Genomic DNA, 21,976 nt, shown 5'->3' on the forward strand with positions numbered 1-21,976 from the left:
AATCCTTAAATTGTTAAATTATTCGATATGGTCGTTGAATTTTTTATAACATTATCGTATAATTTATGGACTAAATTGAACAAGACATTTTCATATAATTCAGAGACTAAATTAAATGTGTATTAAAAGTTCAGGGAAGTAGATATTAAAATTTCAGGAACCACATTAAACACATTAAAAGTTCAAAAACCAATTACACATTTGACCAAAGTTAAGAAATAACGTTGAACAAATTAAAAGTTCAGTGACCGTATTGAATATTGTGCCAAAGTTTAGGGACCATTTATGTCATTATTCCTTTTGCGAAATGACATTTTTCTTATTATATATAGTCTATTTGATTGCTTGGGAAGTAATTACTTTGCTTTTTTTCTGTTTTTGATCAAATTTAGAAAATAACAACAGATCAAAAATACTCCCTTCCTTCTCTTTTGATATAACTTCTGTTTCTAGAACTGAGGACTTGGAACTTATAATAGCTATATAATTGAATTTGTTAATAGACCATACTAATGGCGAGCCTTGACGGGCTAGGTTGTATACCGAACTTAAAAGTCATTGTTCAGACCTATCCATAATTTAAAAAATACCAAACTTTTGGGTCAAGCGGAGACGATCCAAAACGGAAATTTCGGGCTAATAGCCAAAGACTAAAGCGGCTCATCGAGTCGCCCACTTTATGAAAAGGTCACTTTGCTTTAATGTTGTTTAATTATCTTTACATGACAACCCATATATCCATTACAACACTTGAATGCTGTCTATCACAAATTGTTTGACTACTTTGCATCAATATAATTGAATTTAAAGGAATTTTTTCTAATATATATTGTACGCTATTGTACCTACAACCAAAATGGCTTTTTGTATTTGGTCGTGACAAAACGTCATATGGACGAAGAAATTCGTAAGGCCCTAATATGAAAAAAAAAATCCAATTTATGGAATTTTTCACTTACATCGTAATGTCGTAGAGACTATAAAAAATTACATATTTATGACATTTTTATATTTGTTTGTGACTTAAACAAGAAGATGGCATAAGATGTGATTTTTTTATCTACAATGTTTGGTTAAAACCAAGTATAGAGTCATATGATGCGAATTTTTTACGTTTTGAAATTACAACATTTTGACATGCTGAAAATAAGGTTGAGCACTGATTTATGATAGACCTTGGAATTGGATCGGACCGACCTTACCCAGCTGATTTTAATCCGGTTCTCGATTTCAATTTTTTTTGAAACCGGCTATTACCAATCCGGTTCCTGTTTTTGGGTGCGGAACCAGACCAAACCGGGAAACCAGTCCTAACCGAGAAACCCTAATTATTGTATTTTGAGTGGAACTTCGGGGTAAGTTGTTCATCAATACCGTAGCGAGACGTCACTTCCAATATCAAGCATTAGTCACGGCAAAAGAAGGATAATTGAACACAGTCAAGAGCCAATCGTTTTATCATATTTATGGACCACAAGACTCAAGTACTTGCGCCACGACCACAAGCGAGATCTATATTTTGAGCAAATAGGATCAGAAAATCCATATTATACAGGCATGAGGCCAGAATGAAGTTTTATAGTTCACGTTTTTGTGTTACGTGTCATTTTTTATGCTACGTGTTGCTTTTGACGGATGAGAATTTCTGTCATTATTTTAACTTTCGTTTTGCTTGGCTAAGAGATGAGTAGGACACTTCCCAATTGCTTTATATATCTATAATTTTTTTACTGTACTTCTCGCTTTTTGTTGCTATACTATTTTGTTGTAACTCATATTTGTCTCGATTGAAAATAAGTAATGTTTGTTCAAGTTTGTCTTTTCAAGGAATAAAAAAAAACTCTAAAACTGTAACAGCCCGAATTTCGACGTAATTCCGGGATCAATAAAATTGACAATATTTCGCATTTCATTTTAGTAAGTCTCGCCCAGAGCTGATCACTCTCGGGATACTAACCAATGGGGTATAGCTAACTAAGAAACGGTACGTGGACTAGGGACTCGATAGTGAACGGGACACCGATCTCGAGATACGATGAGTGAATATTTTGGGCCAACGTGGGCCGATCTTAGGAAAGGTGATGGATTTGGTTTGGCCAAGGCCAACGATGTACAATCGGATCGCAGGTGATTCTGCAAGACCGAAAGTGCACGTGGCCAACCAGTCCTGAACCTGAACCTAACGATCGTGATCTTTGGAACTAATGATAATTTCTCATTCTCTCAATGATCGGGACCGTCGTAATTCGAATAACCCTAGGTCGATACGCGTATGTCCTAAACAGCCGCCCGTTAGTGAGAGACCCTGAAATTGGAAATTGAGCAAGTTTTGATCACGAAATTGGGCCCGGATTTCGATGTTGATTTTCGAAGGCTTAAGAGACTATTTTGGGAATCTGACGTCATATTACGCTGGCCACACACGTTTGGAGTTAGTACGAGCAAAAAGTGGAATTTCGGTCCAGGGGTGAAAATTTACGGTTTTGCCCCTGTGGGCACCGAGGCTGGATTCGGAGGCCGTTTGAGGTTATTTTTCGCGGCCAAGATCATTTTGGGGTGGCCAGGCACATTTAGAGTGGTTTTGGCCAAAAATTGGAATTTCGACAAAAATTGGAAAAATAATATTATTTTATTCCCGAAACTTCGCAGTCGATTTTCGAGAGCTTAGAAAGTGAATTTCACGAATCCGACGCCATATTATGTTGTCCACGCACATATGAAACACGTATGTGCGAAAATTGGAATTTCGCCCCGGGACCGGAAAAATGACGGTTTTGCCCCTGGGCCGTTTTCGGGTCCGAATTTTTGGGAAATTTTTGGGATAAGTAACTGTGGTTATCAGCTGCATTATTGGCACCAAAGACTCAATTGCCTCTCAATTATTTAAGCCTATCTCTTTAGAACCGTTAGATTAGGGGCGTTTTGGTCATTTTTCACGGATCGGCGACACGTGGCACTTTGGGCTGCTTTATTTGACCAAGTTGGACTGTTTTCTCTCTCCTCAGCCCTCCCTCACGGCAGAACCAGCCCCCACCAGCAGCTTCTCTTCCATTTTCCTCTCTTTTTCTCCATTTTCTCTCTTGGTTTTGGCTTCGCCGGAGTTTGCCGCCGGCCACCGGAGTGCCGCCGCCGACCGCCGTGCCCCGCCGTCGACCACATAGTCCCCCAGCTTCAGCCTCGCCCCTATCCAGCCCTTTTCTCTCTCCCTTTCTCTCTCTTTCTCCCTCTTTTTCTCTTTCCCGTCCGGCAAAAAGGGTCGCCGGAGCTTCGCCGGAGCTCGGATCGCTGTTCCGTCACCACCCAGCCGTCCAGCCTCGCCGTGCGTCGCCATCCAGCCCTGTCCGTACTTCGTCCGTACGGTACTGTTCATCGCGTCCGTACGGATCACTGTTCATATCGACCGTACGCCGTCGCGGCCGTCACCGGCACTTCGCCGGCCACCGTTTTCCTCCCGTCCGTACAAGTCCTTACCGCGGTGAACAGTCGATGTGAACAGTACTCCTGTGAACAGTACCACCGTGAACAGTGCCGAGTGAACAGTGCAGCGTGAACAGTACGCGCCCGGGAATTCCGCCGCCGGTTTCACTGTTCATCAGTGATCGGCCGCCGTTCCCCGTCGTCGTGGTCCAGAAATTAAGTGAGTAAAATTCCTAAACCCGGATTAGGACTGTTAGTGCGTTTTTCTGGACTGGTTTAGGTATTATCGGTACAATTTAGACTGGCTTAGATGGTATCAGTGTGTATTTCAGACTGGGTTGAGGACGGATTGGTAGAAATTATCATTGGGAAATTTAGTGGATTAATGAGAATTAATTGGGGAGATTAATTGGATTAAATGACCAATTTAGGAGCCCGTTGGAAAATTACCGGGTATGTCCGGATTGACTGATTGTACGTCAATTGTGCTTAATTGTGATTGATTTCGTACTGCTATGTCGTATGTGGTGTGGCTGATTTTATGGAGTGCGATTGGCCATTGTTTGGTTTACAATGATTTACTGATTGGTGAATCGCACGTTAGGCCACACGGTATTAATTGGGCCAATTAAGCACGTGTTGTGACATTGGGTGTCTGAGTTATATTGGTGCTCGTGGTGCATTGCATTGCATAACATGGACACGCATTGCGTATGCCAAGAGTGAGGCATGTGATGAACTTGCGTGAGAATGCGTGTCTGCCATGAGCATGTGATCACCTAAAATACCCTGAAGCGTTATACGCTGGGTTCAGATAATAATGAGTTGTGTGATCACCTAAGGACCGTTGGGTCATGACCTTCGGGTCGATACCGTCCTCATGCACTTTGAAGCAGGACGATGCCCGGTACGTCCGGAAGGCGACCATCCTCATGCACTTTGAAGCGGGCTACGGTTCGCAAGGAGAAACAGTGTTGCGCCTCATGCACTTTGAAGCGAGGCTAGAGACACTGGGCCGAGATCGGTTCTTTGCGCCTCATGCACTTTGAAGCGAGGCTAGACGCACCGGGCCGTGAATGTTGTTGACTCGAGTCGTAATAAATAATAAATTGGGCGATTGTCAGTGTGCCAGTGTGGGCCAGTGGGCCGGGAAATACACGTGACATGTCGACGACATTTGCATGCATGAACATGCATGGACTGGCATGCGAGTGTGTGAGCCTCGGTGCATGAGCATGTGATTGGCGTACGTGTGATAATATGTGCCACGTACGTGCCGTGATTATTATATATTGAACTGCCTAACCTGCAGGGTCGGAGGATTAATTGATTATTGTTGCACTATGGTTTCACTTATTTATTTTCCGGTCAGGAGATTGCATGCTAGCCTAGCCTAGGTTTAGGGGTTGAACTCACTGAGATTCGTCTCACGGTTGTGTAAACCGAAACTTTTCAGACCCCCAGCCGTAGGATGCCGAGGAGAGCGCCTCTTTTTGGTATACCGCAGTTCATCCAGCGGTCATCTAGTGTGCACCCTTGTGGGGACGGACCTGCAGCCATGGTCGAGGAAGCTGAGGAGCCGAAGTGTTTTTCATTGACCCCTTTTGACTGAGTGGCTACTGACTGTGTGTTTCCTCTGCTATTGTCTAAATGAATTGTGTAAAAAGTTTTCTTTGGTACTACTAGTATACATACTTTCAGAGGTGTTGTTTGCTAGTTGTGCTACCTTGGCCTCATGTATTTTATTGTCAGGGTGTATATATATATTTATATACGTACTTCCGCTTGTGCTTGATCTCTGTTTGGGTTTGGGTCGGCGACGCTTCCTGGGACGTCGCAGCCAACTTATCGACCGCAGGTGGGATGCTCACGCTTCGTGGGGTACGGGGCGTGACAAAAACTAGATCGAATCGACAAGTCGATTTCAAGGTTTATAAGGTAGGTTCTAAGTTTCGGATACTAGGTTCCAATCCCGATAGGGTAGGTTCCAAGTTCAAGATCTGAAATCTACCCACCCAGAAGCCACTCATCCCTAATTGGAAACATTGTGAATAAAATAAAATTGTTGCGATATGACATTTTCGGTGTAACTTGGAACTTTTGAAAACTTACAAGGTTACTGTATTTCCTCACAATCATCTAAAATAGTGTCATGGAAAATCCCAAATTTAACAGTTATGTCGTGAAATACAATGTTATATAATGGAGAATCTCGAATTTAATAAGTATGTTGAAAAGAAGAATCGAATACAATAATAAGCAAGACAAGAAAATAAATCGGACATCGAATTTAAGTGATTCGCTTCAATGTAACCTACTTCACTAGGTGAGTAATATAGAATTGCCACAAGAATTCACGGCTCAAACACTAACTTCATAGAATGTGGTTTATGGATTATTTTTCACCAATTGCACAAGACTTCACAGGCTCGAGAAATCTCCATCGAGCCGCTCGGTTCATGATCAGGTCTCTTTATTTTAACATTGTTTAATTATCTTTACAGTACAACCCATTTGTTTACCATAATATATTTCCTTGTCTATCACAAATTGTTGGATTATTTAGTATTGATGTAACTGAATCGAACGGGAGTTTAATCTTTATGGTACACTATTGTACCTTCAACCAAAACGCTTTTTGTATTTGGTCGTGACAAAAGCTGGCCCGGACACCTCGGTTACCAAAAAAAAAAACATCATATGAAGTTCAATATCAACCAAAAAGTTTCGTAAAGTGGTAAAATGAAAAAAAAATATGGAATTTTTCCCTTACATCATAACATCATAAAAATTAAGAAAATTTATATTTTTGTGATATTTTTTTTCTATTTGGTATGACTTAAACAAGAAGATGTCATAAAATGTGACCTTCTTATGTACAATCTTTCGTCGAAACCAAGTGCGAAATCATACAATGAGTATAATTTTATGTTCCAACATTACATCCTTTTATCGTAGCCACTCGTTGAAATCATTGTAAACTTTTAAAAAACAAAATTGTCTCGATACGCCATTTCGTTGTAACTTCGATTTTTCCACATGAGACCATAGCATTTTCTTATAGTCAAGTATAAAAAGCCATAAACCAAACAAAAGAGTCATGTAATACAACACTGTGTCGTATAAAATCCCAAACGTAATAGGTACATGCATAGAGATTGGTCAATCCGAGTATTCGTACATAGCATGTCATAGAAGAAAATAGATGCGTTGGGTATCTGTACTAAAAGGACCCTCTGATCGAGCTTTTAGTTCCACAAGCATTTATTTCACCAAACTGAGCATGAAGGGAAAATTTTTTGGGACGCTGGCAATGAGCTCCAGCGATTCTTGATCCAAACTAGCAACACTCTTGATGCTGCAATCGATGCCCTTTCACTGATTCAGTGAAAGGGTAATTCTCGTACCTCATCCTGCAATCCTTAAGCTGCACTTGAGCGCCGGTGTTCTGCGGACAACCATCTGTTAAATCGTATCTAGCCGCCTGTAAGCATGTGAAGCAGTCGTAATGCGAAATAGCTCCATTGCAAGCCGCGTGGCCGTAGCAACTTTGACCCAAGTCGGTCGATTGCCTGTAAAAATTAAAACCGTTATCTGCCGTCTTGGACACCAGATCTTGAAGGACGTCATTCACTTCCGCATCGTAGATGCTTCCGAATCCGACCTTAATCCCGTTACATATTTTGTATACAATCGTCGTATCGGAGTCGGCTGTCACGTTGATGCAGATGCAAGAGAACCACATTAAAATGACAAGAGTTCTCCGAACGAGAGCCATGTATGCCTCTCTATGATTAGAGAAATGACTTACATAAAATATATAACTTTGACAAAGAGGAGACGGTAATTTATAACTTACAAATCCTCGTTGTTTCCGATTTATTTATATGTTACGATGTCCTAGCTTATATCGATTTGTGTGTGTGCGTGTTGTTTTTACCTAGTTTTTGTCACGAATTTTGTCAATGGTCGATATTACGAGCATTTTGTGTTGAGTATGGACTTCCATAGTTCGGCTAAGAGGAATCCACTTTCATAGCACAATTCCATTGTTGCCTTCTCGTAGCATATTCTCATTATTGCATCCAAACCCAGAATTCAAATTTTGAGGCACGACAGAATACTCAAATTGAAATATTATATATGTATATATTTAATTGTACATATATATGTTCTACTCTCTCTTCTCTCTCCATCGTCTTCTCCAACATGTAGCCATGGGGGAGGTTTTAAACTAGTCTCACCCTCCCCTCCCTCTCTTGTTGATTTTGTTTGTAATTTTATATTTTTTTCTTGTTTTTTCTTCTCTTCCCATTTAGATCCGGGAGCTCTCTTCTCTCAATATAGTTCTAGATCTGAAATTTGAACTCTTCCGATCTAATTCTAGATTTGAGAGTTATCCTCTCCGATCTAAATCTGGGAGTTTAATAAATATGCTTTCGGGAATTCGATGCCCCTACGCTCTGTCCGTATATAAGTCATCTACCTCCAGCTTCAATGATAATCGTTAGAGCTCGAATTAACGTCTCGCTGAACCATAGAGATTTGTTCCCCCAAATGTTAGATCTGCATTCGTTCAACCTATTTTGGTTGTCTTCGTATGGCGATGGTGTAGAGAAAGCCAAACCTAAACCCGCAAGGCCAATTGATAAAACTGTACTTACTGGAGAAGGAATTTGCGGCGTATGCTCATCACTTACAAGGAAACAAGATTCAGTAATCGACCGCCGATTATGTTGCTTGACAAATTCATTTGTGTACAACGAGCGTGTGCTTAACTCTACTAATACTTTATTGATCGTCCTTGTTTTCTAGATTTGATTTTGTTTTGCAGCATTTTGAGCTTTTACTCTACTTCGATGTGCTTTGATATGAATGTACTTCCCATGTATCTTTTTTAGCCATAAATAATGGTTTGAATAACTAATCATATACATGCTTTTTGGTCTCAATATGTCATTTCATTGTAACTTCGATTTTTTTAAAACTTTACGAGATTGTGGCATTTCCTCATAGTCTGTATAAAATGCCATAAACCAAATAAAAGAGTCGCGCAATACAATATTGTATCATAAAAAATCCCGAAATTAATAGGCACTTGTGTAGAGATTGGTTGGTCCGAGTATCCGAATAGAGCATGTCATAAAGAAAAAATCAATAACTTTAGGTATAGTCAACAGACAGTGAATTCTTAATCCAAATAGACGACATTCTTGACGCTTCAATTAATCCTCAATGAAATAATAGTTTTCGTACCTAATCCTACAATCCTTAAGTTGCACTTGGGCGCCGGTGTTTTCAGGACAACCATCTCTTATATCGTACCTAGCTGATATTAATCATGTAAAGCAGTCATAGTGCGAAAGAGCTCCGTTGCAAGTCGCGTGGCCATAGCAACCTTGATCCGGGACCGTCGATTGTCTATAGTAATTGAAACCGTTATCTGCCGTCTTATACACCAAATCCTGAAGGACGCTACGTACTTGATCGAGGTCGGTGCTTCCGAATCTGAACTTGACCCCGTTACCTATTCTGTACATGATAGTCGTATCGGAATCGCCCATCACGTTGATGCAAATGCAAAGAAACCAAGTTACGACGGCTAGAGTTCTCCAAAAGAGAGCCATGTATGCATCTCTATGATAAGAGAAACGTTTACGTAAAAGCTATAGCTTTGATGAAGCGATGGTTGTAATCGTCATTGTTTCCAATCTATATATATTTGTCACATAAACTAGGATCATTAATTTTATCGATGCCAGCAGCAATTTATGTTGAGTGTGGACTTGCGTAGTTCGGCTAAGAGGAATCCACTTTCTTACTTTTTTTTGTCGTGTGGCCACGAGCTATCTTGATAGGACAAGTTCATTGTTGCCATCTCATAATATATTCTCTTGAGAAATACTCACGTGTCTATCCTGAATTTATAGTAAGAATAGCAGCTTGTTTTGGGTCATAAATAATAAATAATTAGAAAATATTATGGGGTCCACTCATTCAAGAATTTGTGACTCACAACATGTTGCCAAGATAACAGTAGCCCAAAAACTGTTATGATAGCAAAGCCCATCTTCTCTTTATTGCATGTAGGCCGAGAATTTAAAAGTTTGGGGCACGACAAAATATTCAAATTGATATATATCATATATATTTGGCCTAATACCCAAAAAAACCTCAAACTTTAGCTTTTGTCCCAATTTTACCTTTTCTCTTGTAAAAAAACCTCCAACTTTATGTCCCAATTCTACCTTAAACTGTTTTTTATTCCTTAAAAAACCCACAACTTTAGATACAGTCCCAATTCTACCCTACCTTTTTTGTATCATAAAAAACCCTCAATTTTGGATTCGATACCAATTCTACCCTACTTTTTATTTGTCTCGTAAAAATTTTCAGCTTTAGGTCAAGTTTTAATTTCACTCTAATTATTTTTTTTCTTATAAAAAATCATCAACTTTTACTTGAGTCCCAAATTTACTCTCCATTGACCCTTCGTCAAAATAATTAGAGTGAAGTTTTCCTACCAAAGATGGAGAGTCCCAAAATTTCTTGTTGGAAACTGAGAGATGGAAAACTCCCAAACACAAGCTGTTCAAGCGTCCCAAGCATGAGCTGTTCAAGCGTCCCGAGTGCGAGCTCTCCGACCACCAAAGATGGAACATTCCTAAGCATAAGACACCAACGAGCTCAAAATCACCAAAGATGGAACATTCCTAATCATCAGCTTTAGGTCAAGTGATTTTGAGCTCATTGGTGTCTTATGCTTAGGAATGTTCCATCTTTGGTGGTCGGAGAGCTCGCACCCAGGATGCTTGAATAGCTCATGCTTGGGACGCTTGAACAGCTTGTGTTTGGGAGTTTTCCATCTCTCGGTTTCCAACAAGAAATTTTGGAATGAGAGTTAATGTGAGCAGAATTGTGACTCAAGTAAAAGTTTGTGATTTTTTATAAGACTGTAAAAATTTTAGGGTAAAATTGAGACTGCGCATTAAATTTGAGACAGGACCTAAAATTAGAGGGGTTTTTCATAGAACAAAAAAAAGTTTATGGTAGAACTGGGACATGACCTAAAATTGGAGGTTTTTTATGAGATAAAAGGTAAAATTGAGACAAAAGCTAAAGTTCGAAATTTTTTAGGGTATTAGGCCTATATATTTTCAAAAATTACCAAATTTTATGAAGTATTTTTGGGCCTAGGGACAGATAAACATCTAGTCCGTTAGGAAGTTATGTAGGCTAATGTGGCTCTTCGGCTTCGTTGTTTTACGGAAAATAAATTATTCGAAAAATATTTCTTAAAAGTTATTGGTTGTATCGCTTAAATAATCAGCCAACGAAAAATATTTTCGTTATCGATAGAAATTTATGTCTAAATATTTTCGTGGACAATAAAAATACTTTTCGTTTATTCATCTTTGCGAGGAATATAAGCGATCATTTGTTAGAAAACATTTTTTAAATCATTCATTTTTCACGAAATAATTAACTGTGCCTTCAATTAAAAGTTTTTTCCCCACCAATTCACGAGGAATTTCACAAATCACAGCTTTATTGGTCATATCCATCCATTGATCACGTTCGATCCAAACTTATTTTACATCATCGTTAATTGATACAAGTCATGCTAATTGCAAAGATTTTGCAGCTGCCAACCTGCAATATCAATGCACATTGGCCTTTGGCCCCCATTAGTCATATATCTTTCTTCCGTCTCCTCTTCTCTCTTCTTCTATCTTCGAGAAATTTTCGAAGATCCGTTCTTCGGGCATTGAAATTTTTTGAAGTCTTTTTGAGATACGACATTTGAGGCAGAAAGTAGGACAATACACTTGGCAGTACGACGCGCTTAGAAAGGTGAGTCGCTCTCTCGAGAGGTCATAGAAACTCTCCTTCTGGCGTCATCCGCCCAGCCCCGCCACATGCGATGAGTTAATACCTTAATGAATCTCAACCATCGATACATTCGTCATAAATTTTGTATAGCTAGCAATCGATCGAGGACATTCCCAGCAGCAATACTGGTTGGTATAGACACGCCCTTGAATAATAGTGTACAAGCGTAAATGGCTAAATCAGATGTACTTTCCAAGTCGTAATGAAAGAGTACCTCAACAAACTCTACTTTGAAATTAATGCAAAGATTACAAACGAAATAAACAACACCAAGTGAAAGGACGAACGGGATGAACGACTAACATAAGATACATCAAACCATAACCATTGCAATAATGCCGAAGACAGCCATGATCGAGGCGCAATATCGAGGCGCAATGCTTCCTCCGGCAGCCGAGGCTTCACCTGCTACGGGCGCGGGTGCAGGCGACTCTGTTTTTGGCAGCACGGTTATGACAAGTTTCATGCCGATTGCACAATGCTTGCCGACGCCGCAGATGTACCACTTTCTTCCAGGGGCCAAAAGAGGAATGACGTCGTTCCCGGTGGCCAGAGGCACAGTGCCCACCGGCGCCGCGCACTGTTGGAAGCCGGTCCCGTTGACTTTCAAGACGTTGTGGACGCTCTCCGGATACTTGAAAACTGCAACACAGAGGAAGTATAGCCCTCTTAGCATCAGCTAAGTATGACACCCATTCTAGACAAATTTTCATGCCCATACTAATCGAGGCGATGCCCCCGTCACGGTACGAAAAGTCATTTACATCATTGCATTTTCATTGATTTGACCTATAAAAATTTCTTTGGTGCAAAATTGTGGGACAAGCAAGCATGTTTGCTCGAATGCGCGGCACGCTTCGAGTGGCACGGGCGAGAAAAATAGGGAGGAGCACAAGTCATACCGAGCCGGTCGCCGACGTAGAACTGCTTCCCGTCGGCCCAGGTTTGGTAGTCGAAGTTGAGGGTCCAGCCCTTGTCATCTCCAACCATGAAATCAGTACCCATCACCGATGCAGGAACAGATGCTGCTGCAACTAGAGCCAAGGTCACGAAGATAATGGACGATGCCATGGTTTTAAAAAAGTTAAGAACGCTCTTTCACGCTTCAGAGGGCAGAAAAGATAGGAGACACAGCAACAGTTCAAGAGATTTTCTCGAGGTGGAAGAGAATCCTTGGGAAACTATTAGGGTTGCAATGAGGAGAGACTCGGCTCTCTCGAGCTATATTTATAGGATCAAGTGAATGCGATCCGGCTGAAGACAGGCCAAACAGATTCGACAGGTGCATGAGAAAAATAATACATAAAAACGAATGAAATGTTGTGTAATATGATTTGGAAAAATGACAAAATGGAATGCTTAGGACTAATTCAAAGAAATTTTTGTGACTGACACCATTGCCATCTTGGAATTCTCCACGGACGTCCGCGGTACCGTCCGGCCGATGTTTAGCTACCGAACATATGGAGGCCGCGGAAATGCATTTGAATAAGGCGAAAGGCTAGATTTCACCTGTGGAAGTTGCCGTGCTAGTACGGGGAAATGACGCTACCGGCGCTCATTTTGTTTAGGCCGTGATTTTTTCGAAATCATGAGTTGCGGGTCGGTTTAGATATATTAACTACTCCGCAGCACATCATTTCTTCGATATTGGACTGTTTCTGATACAATTTACGCGTGTGTTTCAATAACAAATTGATAGGAGCAACCGTTTACGAAAGGAAAACCATTTAGATAACACAATGTGATTGACCACAACCTCATTGATGATATCTATAAGGGAAAACCAATGTTGCCTCTAAGTTTGCTGCCTAGAACTGGAACTGTAGATTGTTATAATGGACTCTCCTCGTTGCAAGAAAAGGTTTTGGTGCTTTCTCCGCAAAATAGCAAACCTTACATACTAATTTTTTACCCTCATTTTTCTCTTCTCTCTTCATTATTACATTATTTAATGGTAACATTTGCATCTAAGAAAAAAAATTATTTTAGCATAATAACATAATTTAAATTTTTTTAATATAAGTTAGTAAACAGAAGTGCCTATTGCTTATATGCATTTAAGAGTTTAGTATAATATTCATGATGTAATATTTAATATAATTTTTGTGAGCTTTTATTTTTATACTAATTAGTTGTTGTTTTTTTACTTTGATTGTTTAGTTTTTCGTGCACCTTTTACAAGTAATGATACGTTAAAATAATGTTATATTTATGCCGAAATGTTTCGAGCTCCATCATAATTATACTTTTGTATGACAATCCGCCACTACAAAAAAACAAAGATTTAGCCACGGAAATTAGCCACGAATTATTTTTCGTGGCTAATTGCGACGCAATTTGCAACGAATATATTTTCCGTCGCAAATTAGCCACGAAAAATAATTCGTCGCAAATTTCCGACGAATTTTGCGACGAAAAAAAATTCGTGGCTAATTTGCGACGGAATCTGCCACGGAAACAAAATTCGTGGAAAATTTGCGACGGATTTTGCCACGAAAAAAATTCGTGGCTAATTTGCGACGGAATTTGCCACGAAAAACAATTCGTGGCTAATTTGCGACGGAATTTGCTACGAAAAAAAATTCGTGGCTAATTTGCGACGGAATTTGCCACAAAAAAAAATTCGTCGCTAATTTGCGACAGAATATGCCACGAAAAAACATTCGTCGCTAATTTGCGACGGAATTTGCCACGAAAAAAAATTCGTGGCTAATTTGCGACGAAATTGCTGACGAATGTTTTTCCGTTTCTAATTTGCGACAAAAAATAAATGTCGTCGCTAATTTGCGACGAAATTTACCAAGAAAAAAATCCGTGGTTATTTTGCGACGGAATTATCGACGAATTGTTATTCGTCGCTAATTCTCCTCTACTTGTAGACCCAATTTCTCTCTCTCTACTAATTCCTCTTATCCCTACTAGCTGTTCTCCCTTCCTCTCCCTATTCGCGGAGGAAGATAAATTCGAGGTGAAAAATGACAGAGTTCTCGAAGGCAAATTCAAGGGGTGAAATGTATCATTCATTGCCCTCGAGATTATTCGGGACGCAAACATAGGGAGAAAAGCCAAACAAAACACCCGTCACTTCACTCCCCAAGCGCCCTCTTTGTCGAATTCGTTTTCTGAACCACAGAAATCGCGGACACTCCCTGCGATTACTGGAACTCGACAGAGACAGGGGTTCGAACCGAATGTTGAGCAGAGACCCATGTGATCGCCCCCTGACCATACAGGGTCGCCGACCTCGCTTTCAGTGTAAAGTCAACCCGGTAACTCGCTGTCTGGTTCGCCTTGGTGAACACCAGATCACGCGGAGACACGACAATTGAGTCGAGACCCACGACGGGGTCGATGACCGACTTATAACGTGAATTTGCAGGTCCTACGTTTCTCACCGTCCTCGTCACACTCAGCGTCGTCAACGAACCTTTGAACCTCAAGCTGATCGATGGATAGTTGAGCTGGTAATCGGGTATGCTCTTTATGCTCGAGCATTTGACTTTTTTCTGAACTATGAGCTCGATTGCGGAGTCGGGGTACTTGAGCCCACAAAGGTAAGGAAGGTAATCTTGCGGTGCGATGTCGTAAATGAGACCCGGGTCAACAGCTTTCGATGGGTTGACATGCCCCGCGCCGGTGGCGAAAATGTCCGCTGGATGGAGCGTCTGGTCCACGATGGGTCCGCCCTCCTTGTTGGAGGTGGCGGCGGTGGTCATGATGGCAGACTTGATGGCGGCCGGCGACCAGTCCGGGTGTGCACTCTTGAGCAGCGCAGCCACGCCACTGAGGTGGGGGCAGGACATGGAGGTCCCAGAGATCATGTTGAATGGGGGCTCCTTGCTTGTAGAATTGTCCAGAGGAAGTGGCCAAGCGGCAAGGATGTTCACGCCCGGGCCAATGATGTCCGGTTTCAGGATGCCTGGGCTTTGGTTGTTGGGGCCTCGGGAAGAGAAGTATGCTACAGCCGGGGCGACCGATCTCCCGATGATCTGCGTGCCTTTGAATAAAACCGTGGCCGTTGGTGCTGACGCCGTGCTTAGGTATTTCTTGATCGCTTTCCCCGCCTCATATGTCACATGGACAGCGGGTAGGACATGTGGATCGGCCAATGTGGTGTCTCCCGAAGTGGGACCGTTCACGAGGATCATGGCCACACCACCTGCATCCTTGACCTCTCGACCTTCCGCAACTCGCACACCTCCATTGTCGCAGACAACCACTTTCCCACGGATGTCCGAGCGCTGTTTTAGTGAACCAGGTTTGCAGCGGGCCGAGGCTGTATCTCCATTTGCTCCTGGATAAACAAGGGGAAGTAGCCCCAGACGGGAGTCGTGCGGTTGGTACAAGGTCTCCCCATCGAACTCCTGCCCATTTCCAAGCCGTGCCGTGGCCTTTATGCTGCGGTCGGTGCTGCTCGCTCCAACGGTGAAAATCCACGGTGCCTCGTTTGAAGATGTCTTGGTAATTGGCCCAGAATTCCCCGCTGAGCAGCTGACAAAGATACCCTTTTCGGTGGCGGTATATGCACCCATTGCAAGAAAGTCCACAGAGAACGCTTGGGAAATTCCTCCTAAAGAGAGGGAAAGCACATCGACGCCATCCTCGATGGCCAAGTCAAACGCAGCTAATATGTTGCTCTCACTGCACCCAATATTATTGCAAACCTGGTAAATTGCCAAATGCGCAAGAGGCGCCATGCCTGTGGCCGTGCCATTGGCATTACCGAGCACATTAGCATCCTTCACAGAAGCACCAGCAGCTGTGCTGGCAGTGTGTGTGCCATGGCCCACACTATCATATGGCGGTCCATCGTCCATGAAAGACCTCGCACCAATGAGCTTGTTGTTGCAGGACGTGGCGTTGAAGTCGCACTTGCCCTTCCATTTGGCCGGGGGCGGAGGCACCCCCTCGCCACTGAAGGAAGGATGGTCGGGGAAAACCCCACTGTCCAATACTCCAATGATCACGCCCTTACCGAAGTTCGAGTCCTTCCAGAGCCCGACTCCTTGGGGCAATCCCAAGAAGTCGGGGGTGTGAGTTGTGTGTAGAGAGAGCACCTTCTCCGGACGCATGTACAAAACACCGTCCTTCTCCCCAATGGCTTTAGCTTCCTTGGCCGTCAATTTGGCCGCGAACCCGGATATCACATGTCGGTACGAGCGAACCAGTCTTTGCTCCTGGTTAGAGCTGGTTGCTGTGGTAGGTAAAAAAGACCGATACAAAGTATCGAGATCCTCTGAAGCTGAGAAATGTTTGTCTGTTGGCCTTCGTACTTGGATAATATAAGTGGACAATGAACTACTTGTATCGGCTTCTGCAAGAGCAGCATTAGCAGTGGAAATGCTTAGAATGTAAACGAGACAGAGAATGAAAATCGTCGAAGTGGTCGGAGACAATCTGCATTTCTGGTCTTCCATCTCGAATTTGCGGAAGAAACAGAGAAGAAATGCTTTTCGCTTCCGAGTTGTGTGTTGATAGTAGAACTAGTAGCGTTTATATATGACCCTCCGGAAGCGAACATTGGTACGCTTTTTCTCTTTTGAAGGAAAATATTTTTATTTCCTAACTTGCATATGCATTTCCGTGTAATAATTGAATAAGACCTGGGCACTGTCCATGCAGATTTTCTAAAAACAGACTAATTCATTAAAGGAAATATAAATATGCAGATTTATTTGGGTCAGAAAAGGGGCAGAATTTCATGTTTTCCTAATAAAACGTGATACGATCCAATCCCCTAATAATAAATCGAGCAAACTTATTGGTGGCCTATTTAATACGTGATTATATGTATCTTACATGCTATACAAAGAATTTTTTTTTTAATATGCTTTTATTATACGGGGATTCTTACCTTCCTCATCGATGCACTTATCTGTCATATCATAATAAATGGTTAAAATTACAAAAAAAAAAAGCTTTTTGTTAGACAAAATATTCAATTGAGGCCAAATATCGAATTAGCTTTGTAAATCCTAAATAAAATTCTTTATAGGTAGAAAAACCAACCTAATGTCTAATACAAAGCTCTACAAATATTTAGATAAAAAATTTGAATGTCACACTGTAATGTGATCCATAAAAAGTACCCTAAGTAAATTACTTTCTTCAAATGAGCTGTTAAACATGAAAATAAAATCAAACCAAAATCCTAACGGTAGTGCAATTTGATTTTGCATCTTTATTTCCTAACTTGCGTATGCATTTCCATGTAAGAATTGAATAAGACCTGTTATAACCCTCAAGGACAGGGCACCGTCCACGCAAATTTACTAAAATAGACTATTGTATCAACGTAAATATAAACATGCAGATTGAACGTGCTGTACAAAAACGCGCCATAAATAAATTACTTTCCTCAAATAAACCTCTGAACATGAAGATAAAATCGGACCAAATTCCTACGGGTAATGCAATCCAAATTTTCTAACGTAAAATGGTAATTATGCTTTTTTATGACTCTCAAATTGTGCACAAGAGGAAAGTAAATCAACTCATAATGATGTAGATTTAACTTTAATAAAAATGCAACCTTAAATTTATTTTTATGTGATCTTCTATGAAGATGCAATGTAAAACTACTAATATGAAAGAGATTATATTTTTTTTTCTACTGTTATGACATGGACCTAAGGCATGTAAACTAAAATACAATCTAAACGATCTACCTGTAATAGTGAAATATTAATTCATGAAAGTTTCTACTTTTTGTAAAATGACATCTTTGATGATGCAAATGTAATTCGATTACCAAAAAATAACTAAAACTTTGCACTTGTGCCAATTCAATACCAAACCTTTTAATTTGGCCAATTTAGTTCTAAACATTTTGATAATTTATCAATTAAATCCTTCCGGCCAATTTTGATAGGAAATCACTAATGTGGATGCCGATCGTCCTCTATGGCATGACTAGCACTAAAGTAGATAATTTAAAAAAAAAATTATGATTTTTTAATTGTTTTTTGAATTACTATTTTTTACTATTTTTTCTTGCTTTTTTTTCATTGTGGCTGGCAAGAGGCCTTACCCAGACTGGGTGAGGGCCACCTCACCTGTAGCCAGCGAGGGTCGCCAATGAACCTTGCCGGCAAAATGAAAAAAAAACAGCAAAGAGAAAAATTCAAAATTCAATTTTCTTTTAAAAAATTTACAAAAATTGTCCAAGTCATCGCCGGCTGTGTCACGTAGGACTTCTAGCATCCATATCAGCGATTTCCGATCAAAATTGACTATAATGACTCAATTGATAAATTGTCAAAAGGTTTAGGTCTAAATTAGCTAAATTGAAAAGTTTAACACTGAATTGACACAAGGGCAATATGTTTAGGACTGTATTGGTAATTTTCCCTAATTTGCCAAAAACTATGCAAATTCTTAGATATGCCAAAATATGCAAATGAGAACACGCTTAAATTCACATATATGAACTTTTCTAGGTAAGTAAACATTCAAAATGCAATTCCTTACACAGAAAAACCTCATTAATGTAAACATGTAACTTTATTAAACATGTCCCGATCAAGCAAGTCTTGAATATAATTAATGCTTACAACATGCTATCTATGACTTTTGTGTAACGTATTAAACATGCAATGCAAATATTAATTCATAGACTGGTACCTTTTCCTCTTATAAGGAAAACTTTTCATGTGGTTTTTATTTCCTAAACATGCATCTAAATGTTCATGCATTTTTTGTAATAAATCAAACATTTAAAACGTTACCGATTTCATAAAATGTATGTTAAGCAGTAAATAATTGAATAGTAAAAGGCAAGAAAATAATAACTTGAAACAATTAAACAATCCCCGGTTTTAAGGTAAATAGAAAGCAAATGCAAATATTCTGAAGTTGTCAATATTCGCGTTGTCGATTGTTTGCGTTATCGATGTTCACGTTGTCGATTGTTGGTGTGCATGTTGCCGATTCTCTGAGTTATTGATCATATAACTTTTTGATTTTCAATATGAATTACCCATTTATGAGTATGTTAACATTGTTTGCATGAGAAATGAAATGAGGTAATCATGTCTTTATCATTACCCACACATGTGATCATTTAAAGGGCAAGGCAATTGTATTTTGGAAATGATTTGCATGAAAAGATGTTGTGTACTGGATGTCAATTCTCCAAAATGAGAGTTGATTTCATTGTTGATGCTAGGGAAATCATATGATCATAATATTATTATGTGCAATGCTACTATATGATTATATATGAAAGTATTATGTCATATATTTTCGTAACCCATATATTAGTGGTAATGATACCCTGTGTGTTGGGATGTCTCACGAGTCGGGATAACTTTGGAGTGTTTGGGATGCCTCGGGAGTCGAGATGCTCCATGAGTCAGAATGCCCAATGAGTGTTCAGGATGCCTCAGAGTGAAGATGTTTTGTGTGTTAGCATGCGTCGAGAGTGTTCGAGATGAGATGAAATAACGAATATGATACATGTATATGTACATATATAAACACATATGTTCGCACTTGTCTATTAATGAACTAATTAGTTGTAGTCATGCATCACATTATATGATGCCATCCTCTTGCAATGAAGTTAATAATCTTATGCAACAATGTTCATCGATTTTCATAGGCATATTATGATAGGAAAAATTATGCATTTATTCATCCGATTGCCTCTTATAAAAATTTAGTACTCGTCTTCATTTTAACATTATTTTGTGGATACCAAGTTAATTGGTAAGGTGATCTCATACTATATGATTATAGTAGGAGATCATCTTAACATTGATTTTGTTGTTGATGCAATGGAGATTATATAATTATAATATTATCATATGCACTGCTACTATATTATTATATATGGAAAGTATTATGTTATATTTCCGTAACCCATATATTAGTGGTTATGATACCCCGTGTGTCGGGATGTCCCGTGAGTCGGGATACCTTGAGAGTGTTTGGCATTTCTCGGGAGTCGAGATGCCCCATGAGTTGGGATATCCCAGGAGTGTTCAAAATACCTCAGATGGGAGATACTCCGTGTGTTCGGATGCCCGAGAGTGTTCGGGATGAAATGAAGTAACAAATATGATACATGTATATGTGCATATATAAACACATATATTCAAACCTATCTATTAATAAACTAATTAATGGTAACTGTGCATCATAATATATGATGTCATCCTCTTGCAATGAAGTGAATAATCTTATGCAACATTATTCATCGATTTTCAATGGCATATTATAATAGGAAAAATAGTGCATTTATTCATCAAATTACCTCTTATAGCAGTTTTGTACTAGTCTTGATTTAACATTGTTTTGTAGATATCAAGTTAAGTGGTAAGATGATCTCTTACCTTAAACTTAGATATTTCATTTACTGGGCTTTGACTCATCCCTTTTCTTTTCTTTTCCTTTTTTTGGATTTGTAGAATGGATCACCCTCCACCACTACGATTTGGAGTTCTTTTATATTTTGACTGTGAAATACTAAGACGTATTCGAACCTGAATCAACGATAGTTTATACTAGGTGTAGTTTTGTGATATGAATCGATGTGGGGATACCATGGTAGATCTCATCAATTTGTTGCTTGGTACTTCAACATTGACGGGGAGTTGGTTGGACCACTTGGAGGCTTCGATGGTCCCCTTGGTTTCTATAGTAATGGCATGTCGATGGGTGAGATTGTCAATTCATAGTTTAGTAGCGTGACTTTGTATAAGAAAGTTTTTGGGTTCTTGACTATGGAGTAGTATCGACAAGACCTGACCTACATCCCAAAGGTTTTGTTTTTTTTGGGTCGAAACCTCCTTCCCAGAGTTAATGCGTTGTATTATGCTTCATTTTGTACTTGTATTAATATTTGGAAGAGGGAAGATAAAGCTAAAATGAATTCACATTTGTCAAACTTACCTTTCTTATGCGATGTGCTTATTATGCTTATGCATGCTTAATAGTAATAATAGTTTTAGCCAAAAAAATTTGTGTCGCGTGTGACGTTCGAAAGCATCACAAGATGAACTCGAGATATTGGACATTTGTGTTATGTTTCATCCATAACTTTGGGCTAACTCTAGACTATCTTTGCAATTGAGCAATGACTAACTATTTCCAAATCATCTCTTGTAGGGTTGTGCAACCAAACCGGTTCTATCCACGAACCAGACCGGACTGCCCTAAAAACCGATTCAGTTCCAAGTTCCCAATTCCAAAAGTTGGAACTGGTGGGAATCGGTCCGATTCCCGATTCCAAGTGAAGAGCCACCTGAGAACCAGAACGAATTTGAAACTAGTTTTATAAAGCCTAAAAACCTTAATTTTTCTCTTGACATCTTTTTCTTTATATCTCTCTTTTTCTCTCTTTTCTTTGATCTCACTTACACACTTCACTACTCTCTATCTCTTGCTCACAACTCACCCTCCTCCTCACTCGCTTGTGGCTTGCCCTTGCTCATTCAAGCCTCACGACTATCACTCGTACCTAACTCGCCTTTGCTCGCTTGCCATCATTCATATTTTATTTTGAATTATTTTGTTACTCATATTATTTTGCTGTAAAAATAAAATAAAAAAGGAACAAAAGAAAAACAGTTCTCGAGTGGACCTTTGAACTAGACCGGAGAAACAGGGTAGGTTCCAATTCTAATAAGATAGGTTTCAGGTTTCAGGTCTAAAACCTATT

At 39.9% G+C, this 21,976-nt stretch overlaps 3 protein-coding genes across 3 annotated transcripts; all 3 read right to left on the bottom strand.

Annotated features, from left to right (window-relative positions):
• Nucleotides 1–6,757: 6,757 nt before the first annotated feature.
• LOC130139859 (antifungal protein ginkbilobin-like protein) lies at nt 6,758–7,195 on the bottom strand. The gene has a single exon (XM_056317655.1). The coding sequence runs from the start codon at nt 7,193–7,195 to the stop codon at nt 6,758–6,760; it is 438 nt and encodes a 145-aa protein (XP_056173630.1).
• A 4,428-nt stretch (nt 7,196–11,623) lies between these two features.
• On the bottom strand, nt 11,624–12,381 carry LOC115667151 (blue copper protein 1b-like). The gene is made up of 2 exons (XM_030588768.1): nt 12,213–12,381; nt 11,624–11,952 (listed from the first exon to the last, which is right to left on the bottom strand). Exons 1-2 carry the CDS (start codon nt 12,379–12,381, stop codon nt 11,624–11,626), a joined length of 498 nt encoding a protein of 165 aa, XP_030444628.1.
• Nucleotides 12,382–14,265: 1,884 nt separating this feature from the next.
• On the bottom strand, nt 14,266–16,730 carry LOC115665611 (subtilisin-like protease 3). Its single transcript, XM_030587466.2, has one exon. The coding sequence runs from the start codon at nt 16,728–16,730 to the stop codon at nt 14,469–14,471; it is 2,262 nt and encodes a 753-aa protein (XP_030443326.2). The 3' UTR covers nt 14,266–14,468.
• Nucleotides 16,731–21,976: the final 5,246 nt, after the last annotated feature.

The sequence above is a fragment of the Syzygium oleosum genome, unplaced genomic scaffold, assembly GCF_021117445.2.
Source record: "Syzygium oleosum isolate NSW1041296 unplaced genomic scaffold, Sole_v2.1 Sole_v2.14, whole genome shotgun sequence".
Taxonomy (NCBI): domain Eukaryota; kingdom Viridiplantae; phylum Streptophyta; class Magnoliopsida; order Myrtales; family Myrtaceae; genus Syzygium; species Syzygium oleosum.

Bases quoted from the DNA above. Each gene is read 5' to 3' on its own strand.
- LOC130139859 (XM_056317655.1), bottom strand. From the start codon at position 7,195: ATGGCTCTCGTTCGGAGAACTCTTGTCATTTTAATGTGGTTCTCTTGC.
- LOC115667151 (XM_030588768.1), bottom strand. From the start codon at position 12,381: ATGGCATCGTCCATTATCTTCGTGACCTTGGCTCTAGTTGCAGCAGCA. The intron at 11,953-12,212 runs GTATGACTTGTG...TCTGTGTTGCAG, and splicing joins CTACGTCGGCGACCGGCTCG to TTTTCAAGTATCCGGAGAGC.
- LOC115665611 (XM_030587466.2), bottom strand. From the start codon at position 16,730: ATGGAAGACCAGAAATGCAGATTGTCTCCGACCACTTCGACGATTTTC.